Raw genomic sequence first — 10,134 nt, forward strand, 5'->3', positions numbered from 1 at the left:
TGGGAGGAATCCAGAGCACCCGGAGGAAACGCACGCAGACACGGGGAGAACATGCAGACTCCGCACAGGCAGTGACCCAAGCCAGGAATCGAACCTGGAACCCTGGCGCTATGAAGCAACAGTGCTAACCACTGTGTTACCGTGCCGCCCAAACTCATTGTCTCCTGAAGTAAGGTATGCGACCTGTCAGTGGGGGACCACAACAACATTTCTCTTCTCAAGACATTCTTATTCATCGCCATCCATCTACAGGACTGTCCAACGAGTAAAGATTATTGTATCCCTGTCGGATTTCCCAAGCTCTTGTGATCTTTTCTGTTTGTATCTGTGAGCCCCTATACCAACTAACTTCATTCCTGCCCAACAAATCCATTGCTGGCCTTAACACCTCACAAAATGTATCCCCAGTGACATGTGCTTGGCAATGATGGCTAAAGCTCTCTTGGACCTCACTGAACCACAGTTATCAGTGTGTGCATGAGGCTAATTCAGCTGGGGGTTGGTTTGTTCACGGATGGTTTGTGATGCAGAGCCACGACAACAGAGCTGGCTCAATTCCTGTGCCGGCTGAGGTTATCTACGATGGACCCGCCTTCTCAACCTTGCCCCTCGTCTGAGGTGTGGTGACCCTCAGGTTAAATCACCTGCAGTCAGCTCTCTCTCACTCTCAGAAGGGGAGAGCATCCTATGGTACTCTGGCACTATGGCAATTTTCATTTCATTTCAAGTCAGCCACTGGACACAGGACAGTCCCGCAGAGTTCTCATTATATCTAAATATACGGCTGACAATGGATCTTAAAAATAAATTGCCAGAAATAAGCAGACCAGAGCAAAGCTAAATATTGACCTAAAAAGCTGTTTGGAATAGAAAATAAAATGAGTTCCTGGAATTCACATGGGTTCATCAACTGAGGCTGCGGTTTGAATGAGATATCTTTGGGAACTCCCTTACCCACTGTACAAACCCAGAGGAAGGAGTTACAACTATAGCATCAGCACTTTACAAATCATAAACTTGAATTGGCTCCAGACACCGCTGAAGCTCTTACTTCATCACCGATACTCACTAATTGTTAAAGGTGGAGGTCATTTCTGTCTTTTAGCTTATCTATCGTAACTAAACTGTTGCTTCTTACTAAATTTAAAACCACTAATGAACCTGTAGTAGGCTATATTAGGGGTATGGTGGTTCCTAGGGGATGTACCTTATACTGTAGTATGAGTGGTAGAACCTGCCTGCTGGTTCCGCCCAGCAGGCGGAGCATTAGAGTCTGTGTTTCACCCACAGCAGTCATTCTGTACCGGAGCTGCTGGGGTAACTACTTGTTCATTAAAGCCTTCAATTGGACTACAATCTCGCTTCAGTGGTGATTGATCGTGCATCAGAACCCAACCCCTCCTATTTGAGTCACCTGTGACTCCAGAAGTGAATTCTATATTAGATAAAGAAGATAAATATCTGTAGACTCTGAAATTGATTATGTTATCCAGTTGAATTGAGGACCTTTGAGGTCCTGGAGTCGAAGGACTAGCATAGTGGTCCTAGAAACAACACTGAGAGGGAGATCCTGAAGCCTAGTGAGGATGCAGGTAGGAGGTTTGCTTGGTTAAGAATGGGTACATACAATGGGCCAACTCAGATACCAAATGGGATGAAGATTTGCAACACCAAGACTTTACTGCCTCTCAGAAATTGCCCAAAGTATTTAACATATGAAAATGAAATGAAAATGAAAATCGCTTATTGTCACGAGTAGGCTTCAATGAAGTTACTGTGAAAAGCCCCTAGTCGCCACATTCCGGCGCCTGTCCTGGAAGGCTGGTACGGGAATCGAACCGTGCTGCTGGCCTGCTTGGTCTGCTTTAAAAGCCAGCGATTTAGCCGAGTGAGCTAAACCAGCCCCTAAACATTATTTGAAGAATGAAATGAAATGAAAATCACTTATTGTCACGAGTAGGCTTCAATGAAGCTACTGTGAAAAGCCCCTAGTTGCCACATTCCGGCGCCTGTTACAGGAATTGAACCGTGCTGCTAGCCAGCTTTCAAAGCCAGTGATTTAGCCCAGTGTGCTAAACAGCCCCTGTATATGAAGACGGGAAGGTCTCTCCATATCTGTGTTTCCAGATTGTTGGAATATGCATTCTCATTTTAGAGCTGTCTGATGCTCTTTTCTTGCAAACATACCTTTCGCTGCAGCAAAACCTCCCTTCCCACTTTAATGGTCAGTAGTTTTCACAGGTACTGAAACTGCAGATTGCCCCACAGCCTGCAAAATCCATGCTGCTGATTAAACTCACTGTGTTGTAAATCAACAGAGTCTGATGCAGAAATTTCAAAAAGATCTATCCTCCTCCCCAGCAGCACAAGCTGGGGTTGAATTTGAGCACCCTCACTTGGTGGTAACCTATTGGTAACAGCCTCAACCTGGTGGCATGTACCAAACTCCACTTGCCCATTTAACAATAGTGGTGTGACTGGCTCTTTGATAAGGAAACGGCCGGCGCGATCTCGCGCATGCACAAGCCCGTCCGCAGATCGGTAGGCCCCGATCTGCGGCCAGGCCACTGTGGGTCCCCCCTCCCAGGGTCGGATCCCTCTGCGCTCCTGCGAGGGTCGCCCCCGCACACTTACCTGCCAGGTCCAGTAATTCACGCCAGCGGGACTGACCAAAATTGGACAGCCGCTTGGCCGATTGGGGCCCGGAGAATCGCCGGGGGGGGGGGGGGGGCGCTGTCAACGGCCCGTGACCAGTGTGGCGGGAATCCTGCTGCCACCCAAAAAACAGCGCCGGAGAATAGGGCAGCTGGCGTCGGGGCGGGATTCGTGCCTCCCCCCAGGGATTCTCCGACCCGGCGGAGGGTCGCAGAATCCCGGCCTTGATCTTCGAGGCCCCCATCATGACCCCCAACCCCCCTAAGCCACAACGCAGTGCCACCTGGGCAGTGCCAGACTGGCACCCAGGTGATATTGCCAAGGTGCCCAGGGCATGCACCTGGAGGCCTCCGATCCCCTGGGAGACCCCCACGAGTGGCGTTACGTCTGGTCCCTATTTATGGGGACCATTGCTTGACAGCACTCGCCCAAGGTCTAGGAGGTGAAGGAGATTCCATGCTCCGGGTAACTCGGGAATCTGCACCTTAAAGTGCGAACAACTGTCTTTAATATGCTAATTTTCTAAAACGTGATCCCGCCCACAGTGGGTGGAATTTACATTGCAGCGTCTCACAAGACCACATTGTGAGCCAGGTAGATCCTGGGAGTGGGGTCTACAGGCTTCTATCGGCCACGCTGCCCCATGGCGAGCTGCTTTTCAGGTGCAGCATATTTGTTGGATTGCGCCCAAAGTTTTATTTACACAAATGATATATACACTATCCAGTAGATCTCTACCGGGTTCCTCTCGGCTGGTGCCTTACTGGCCAACTATATATACATATGTTGAGATACCCCGTCCCTAGCAGGGGAGCTTGTACTCTGCAAGGAGCACTGTGAAGACAAGAATTCCCACCACGGAGGCCCTGTACAGGATATTACAGGCCAAAATGTAGACAATGTCTACTACTGAGTGACCAAAGTGCCTGCCTGCTTCAGATGATAGACCTTATTAATATGTAAATTAGTTTTATATGATTTAATTGGAACCCAATTGCCATTTTCATTGGAAACTGATTATGGCCAGCATTGTGCACAGTTATTGGAAGAGAAAAGGCCCTCTAATGGTAAGTGTTAGATATTTTGTAAAGGTTTCGGAGGAACAAGAATGCAAATTTTGGGGTAATAAAGACCATCTGAGCTTCTCCTACACGGGGAACCTTCATTCTTTGCAATTATGCCCACCAAGGCGCCATCATTAACCTTGTGGGCAGTAGCTCCACACCTCAGTTTTCAGGCTTCAATCTTGCAAACTACATTGGATTTGTTGTTTGCTGTCCCACAGATCACCTGCTGAATTTATGACAGGGGTCTCTTTGCCCAAAAATCCAAATCTGCCCCCATGCCGTAGGTAAGCTCAGCCATGACCTTCCTGCTGTCATTAAATTGGAATATTACAACTTTCATTTTGCTTTATATGCTGTTGCAACCTCTGACAGAAAATACATTGCAGATGTAAAATCATTGTAACTAACATCCAGAAATGTATTTGCTTCATTCCCTTTACAAACAGAACCTGAGTTTTGTAACTGAGCAAAGATATACCTGAGCTGTGCAGCTTGTATTATCATGGCCCATTTCCTATAATTCACAACTTTCAACTCAGGAGTTTGTTTCCTTTTTCTTATAATGCCGAGGATCAGTGCCAAATCTGGAACGTGACATCATCCTCTGGGTCAGCTGCAAAACTGGACCGAACTTCTCCTATAGCCATTCTGAAACGGCTCGTGTTGGTTTGAAATGGCTCATGTTGGGGATGTATACCTCTTGTATAATCACATCTTGTGATAGGTGATTTCCTGCAAAGTCTCAGCCACATTTTAACTCTGTGTCAATCGAGCAATCTGAATAACACAGTATGCACGACAGTGAAATAAAACATCTCTGTTGGTGCGAGATCATTAAAAATATTTATATTCCAGGACTGGAGCTGCTGTCTCTGCAGAAAATATTTTATAAGTTGCAACTCAGAGCAACTGTCTGCAAAACAATATTTACACTATTGCACTTCTTTTCAAACTTGTATCATTAAGGTCCAAAGAATCACATTATATGACACAGGTCGTGAAAAGGAGGGATGTTTCCTGTAAACCCTGTTCTACTGATTTTCTGCATTTTCACTTACTTTCATGAGGAGTTTCTCAATGTGTTCGGTGTAAAATCTGAAAATGGATGATTTTGCAGATCATTTGATGACACTTATATGGGGAATATCACTACAAAGCATCAAATAATCCAGGTTGGACATTGTCAATGTTTAATTGCATGTCATTTTAAGTTTTGCAAAAAGAAAAGGAAGATATTATTAACAACAATCCATTAAAAGAACAGAAATATTGGAGTAAAATTCAACTTTACTGGAGGTGAAAATGGATAAATTGGATCGGTCACCCATTATACATGGTGCAAATCTCCTTCCCAATGAAGCTCATTGAAAGAGAAACAGGTCAGGATATATAATGGGTGAAAAATCTCCTGTCATCCTCTTTACACCTCTGTCGAAGTTGAATTTTAATCCACTTTCCTGAAATCAGTGATTTAACCTTAAAAATCTAGACATAAATAATATACAACAGGTTACCTGCCTGTTGCTTCTGCAAAATCTGCACAAGTTGCAAATATAATGAAAACTGCAAAAGTGAAAGAAGGATGACTCAAGAACAGGGAAATTCCCTCCCACAGAATCTTCACAGTTTTCACTGCTCGTGATTAGGCAAAACGAAAGTAGTGGATCTGAATAAATAGGAGCTGATTGGAGCGCTCTACAACAGAACTTCATTCAACAGAGAGAGAGTCACTGAGCTTGACAGAAGATCCTCCAGCAGAAATCTATTCAGCAGCACAAAGTCAAAGATGATGAGAGCAACCGCTGTAATGATTCTCGTTCTGCTCCTGGGTGCCATCACTACACAGGGTATGTCGATAATTCTATCTTGTGTTTTAGTTCTAATGGCTGTGCAGTGTGCGGCGAGCAGCCTTTCTGTTGACTAATTGACCAAATCTTGGTCAATAAGTTAATATACTTATTGACCAAGTGCAATACATGTCTCAGTGTGCAGTTTGGTTATTCATTGAGAATTAAATAGCGACTGATGCTATATACTATTGAGAATATAAAGCTTGTTTTATTACTGAATTCAATGCTGGAACAATATACCAAAATTCTGTCAACTTCAGACAATATCTAACTATAAGTTAATTTAATCTTTTCACAGGTATCCCAATCCCGGGCACTCAAGGCCGATGCCAGTGTCCTCAGACCAGCTCCATTCCTATCAATCCAAGGTACATCAAGAGTTTGAAATATATTCCCAAAGGACCGCACTGCGAGACACTGGAAATAATGTGAGTACCTGTGTTAGAATGTCAGCGTTAACCTTTCCCCTTCAGCTACATCCATTTAGATGCTGCGCTCCATGTTGGGTCAATCACAATTTGTTTATGAGGCAGACTGAAAGGGTTTTGTTTCATAAATTTGCTGAATTCCCATCTCTCAGTGGAAAACAAACAATCTCTTTGAGTTCGATTTTAAACATTTATCTTCTCTTCACAGTGTTACCATGAAAAACAGGAGCAGGGTCTGTGTAAATCCTGATGCTGATTGGGTGAAGGTTATCATTAAAGCCACAAAAGGTTGGTATCTAATGTTTGTCAAAATTCAGACTTTATGTCAATAAAAACAGATACATTGAAATTTTTTTGCCACGTTTGTCTTCTCCTTGGTCGAAGGCATTGAATCCCCTCTGTTGCACATTCCTAGACTTGACCCTTCCAGGTGTTTTGCTGAAGTGTCACTGGATAGCAATGCGTCATCACCCACAATGCAGTGGCCGATTGTTCTACCTTTAATAACCAGCTGAGATCAGACAATTCATCAGAGACCACTGACCAAACCTTAAGAATAAATATAAAATGCACATCTGCATCACTTTCACCTCCTGCTGCCTTCCTTCCTTTATTGTTTGCTCAATGATTTTCTTCTTTGCATTGTAAGCTGCCCAAAATATATTTTAAATATATTTTTTAATCTGTTCTATTTGACCCTTCAACATAATATTCCTGCAGAATTCATTGTTCATAGTGACCCCATGGATCCTGCATGTTAAAATCATATAGTAAAATCAATGAATTATTAACAAAATAACAATTGTGTAAGATATATTTAATATCTTATAAATATGTTGCTGAAGACATTATCCTTGATATTAAAATAATGCCTGCTTTATGGAAACATTTTAAATTTATTTAATTTTGTTACAGGTGCCAGACAACACAACTGAGAAATTAAGCTGCAATTGGATGGACTCGATTCTACATCTGGAAACCTGCAGTACAGTGAACACTGAAATGAGGAAACTGTCCAGGGTGTTCGCTCCCTGATGTCAACTTCTGATAGGTGTTCAAGTAATTACCCTGCATTGATTCCTGAATCTTATTGCACCAAGTAACCCTGTCAATTGTTTACACGGGGCCTATGAAAGCAGGCTGATACTATGAAATGTTGTACCAGTACTAAGGTTTTTTTTATAGGATGAGACGTATATGATTATTAAGCATGGAGTCTGGAATTGCTACTGCACAATGCTCTGTGACTGAAATTAATTTAGCAGTTCTCAATAAGCTTTGGAAAATAATTTTCAACAGATTTGTGAACTGGCAGAGGAATCTAAATGAAATAGATAATATGGGTTCTTAAATGTTTATGTTTGAAATATAAGTGGGACTTGATGCCAATTTTAGAATAACTGATTCATTGATTTTTTATTAGTATTTCACACGATTTGGGCATCACTGACAAAGCCAGCACTTATTGTCCACCCCTAATTGTGCTTGCGAATGTGGTGGGGAGCTTTCTTCTTGTACCATTGTGCTCCTTATGGATTAGGTACAGGAATCCTCTTGTTCAGGAAAGATGTTCAAAATGAGCTTGTAATCATTTATTTATGACACATTACCTCCTTATTGCTATTTTTGTTACCTGGAATTAGTGAGTGACAATCCTTAAAGGTTCAAATTAGCAGAATTATCCATTCAACTGGAATTGGAATGGAGTGAAAGGTGTAATAAATTAGGTACACACGTTCCTCTTACTGGTTGCACATATATCGAAATTTGAAATTAAAACAAAATATGCTGGAAATACTCTGCAATTCTGGCTGCACCTGTGGACAGAGAAACAGAGTTAATGTTTCGCATCAATGATCCTTCATCAGAACTGGGAGTACTTAGAAATGTAATAATTTTTAAGCAGATATGGGAAGCGGTGAGTGCAGGAAAGAAGGGATTGTCAGTGATAGCATCGGAGTTGGAGAGATCTCATGACAATATGTTGATGCCAAATTCTGTAATGTGACTAATCAAAAGATGAGATGGTGTTTGTTGAGTTTATGTTGAGCTTCATTAAAACAGTATAGGAGGATCAGGTCAGAAATTTTGGAGACAGAGTAGAGCGGAGAATTACTGTAATATGATATTGTTACAAACCACATTTGCTGCATTGTTCCTCTGCTGCTGCACGTTACTATACATGTGAACTATTGATTGTAAAATAGTCAGTAAAAATTACTAATTGTTGACTAATTGCAGTTCCAGTTTGAATGAAAACTTTCATGTTAAAATTGAGAACAATTGTTTATCATTAACATTGATGTAATATTACTGAAATATTTATTGATCACTGACATTTGAAATGAACTTTGGGATTTTCCCTGTAACCCATCCAACCTTAAGATCTATCCAAAACTGAAGTCTATGAAAACAATACATTTGAGGTGGGAATGCTATTTATTTTATATTAACTGGGGGGGAAAATGACATTTGTAAATAAGCTCTATAGTGATCAGTAGAAATCTTTTGCACTGAAGGATTTTTTACTGATCGAGTCCTGTTTACTGAAAGTCTCAAAAGGCTTTGTATAAAACTGTGTGTTGAGTATAAAGCTGCGTCATTCAGGAAGATGTGGCGAAGTTGTGCATGAATTGTTTTCATTTTTTGCTCCTTTATCCTGATATGTGATTAAAATAAACTAGATTTCTTCTGAAGAATGTGTTGTCCCTGTTTCTCAACCTTCAGCTAAACAGGTGTGCAGTTCTCGAGTAGATAATTTAGTTAATTGATTAATAACAATAACCTGTTGAGGACACTCCTTGAGCAATTCTGGAAGGTGCGGAATATTTGGATATCATTAAATTACTACCCCCCACACCTCCCCGCACCAGGCATTGCAGTGAGTGGGATGATTGGGTTGTTAAAATGTCCATTGTGGGGGTTGGGGGGAGTGGATGTGTGGGCACCTCAAAACCGGTGAACTGGGTCTGTTCTACACTCAGTATTGATTTGGGAAGCAGACAAGCCAGCATACAGCCAAAGCTAACAGTCAGATCACTGCAGGAGTTTGCAAGCTGGTCAGGTGAGTCCATGTTTTATTTATCTTATCTGAGCATTCGTTCTAGTCACAAGGACATATAGAATTCCCAGACTGCCAGTCCCCACTCCACCCCCAATGCCACGGACACCCTTGGGTCACCCTGGCCTCGGTCTCACTTCACCTTTACATTACGAGCACCTTGTCCAAATCCCCCCCCCCCCCACCCACCCTCTCTCCCCCCCCCCCCCCCCCCCCCCCCCCCCCACCCAATGCGACCCATGGGATCTCGGAGGCTTTGAATTCCCATTCAGATCCCTGGTCATACCCGTTAACCCTGACCATAGCGTTTGGGAAGGAGGCAGTACCACACTTCACAAATGATGCACAGCAATTAAAATAACCTCAGCTCTCCACAGAGTTTCCCTCCCATTTGTAACCTTCCCAGGACAAACATGTCCCTATAAGAGTTGCTTTCTCCCAAGAACCAGTCATAAAGAATGATTTGATTACATCATCATACATGGGGGTGAGAGGAACCATCCGTTCAGAGATCTTTGATATTCAATAGCAGGACGTTGATTCCTCCCAACTTAAATGTTGCAATAACTAATAAACTGAAGCTGGTCCAGTTTAAGATCTATTCTTTCTTGAGCAGTATTGCTAAGAAAGTTAAGTCAATTCCTAGAATAATAATCTTGCTGAAAACCTGTTGTTTCTAATTAGACAGTTCTAATTAGATTATGGGGTGGCACGGTGGCACAATGGTTATCACTGCTGCCTCACTGCGCCAGGGACCCAGGTTCAATTCCGGCCTTGGGTGACTGTGTGGAGTTGCATGTTCCCCCTGTCCCTGTGTGGGTTTCCTCCAGGTGCTCCGGTTTCCTCCGACAGTCCCAAGATATGCGGGTTAGGTGGATTGACCATGATAAAATTAGTGTCCAGGGATGCGCAGATTATGTGGTGTCATGGGGTTCGGGTGGAGAAGTGGGCCTAAAGTAGGGTGCTCTTTCAGAGGGTTGGTGCAGACTCAGTGGGCCGAATGGCCTCCTTCTGCACTGTAGAGATTCTATGGATTCTGTTCTATGTGATGTCCTAAATGACATGTGACTCTG

The 10,134-nt window shown here is 42.9% G+C and overlaps 1 protein-coding gene across 1 annotated transcript; it reads left to right on the forward strand.

The window, feature by feature from the left end:
* Window positions 1–5,398: 5,398 nt before the first annotated feature.
* Window positions 5,399–8,696, forward strand: LOC119963740 (interleukin-8-like). Its single transcript, XM_038793043.1, has 4 exons — window positions 5,399–5,569; window positions 5,871–6,000; window positions 6,209–6,288; window positions 6,916–8,696. Exons 1-4 carry the CDS (start codon window positions 5,509–5,511, stop codon window positions 6,933–6,935), a joined length of 291 nt encoding a protein of 96 aa, XP_038648971.1. The 5' UTR covers window positions 5,399–5,508; the 3' UTR covers window positions 6,936–8,696.
* Window positions 8,697–10,134: the final 1,438 nt, after the last annotated feature.

The sequence above is a fragment of the Scyliorhinus canicula genome, chromosome 3 (genome assembly GCF_902713615.1).
Source record: "Scyliorhinus canicula chromosome 3, sScyCan1.1, whole genome shotgun sequence".
Taxonomy (NCBI): Eukaryota; Metazoa; Chordata; class Chondrichthyes; order Carcharhiniformes; family Scyliorhinidae; genus Scyliorhinus; species Scyliorhinus canicula.

What these genes read in the sequence shown, in the direction of transcription:
- LOC119963740 (XM_038793043.1), top strand. Translation starts at nt 5,509, where the DNA reads ATGATGAGAGCAACCGCTGTAATGATTCTCGTTCTGCTCCTGGGTGCC. An exon ending in GGGTGCCATCACTACACAGG is followed by an intron (nt 5,570 to 5,870) that starts GTATGTCGATAA and finishes ATCTTTTCACAG; the next exon opens with GTATCCCAATCCCGGGCACT. An exon ending in TGCGAGACACTGGAAATAAT is followed by an intron (nt 6,001 to 6,208) that starts GTGAGTACCTGT and finishes TTCTCTTCACAG; the next exon opens with TGTTACCATGAAAAACAGGA.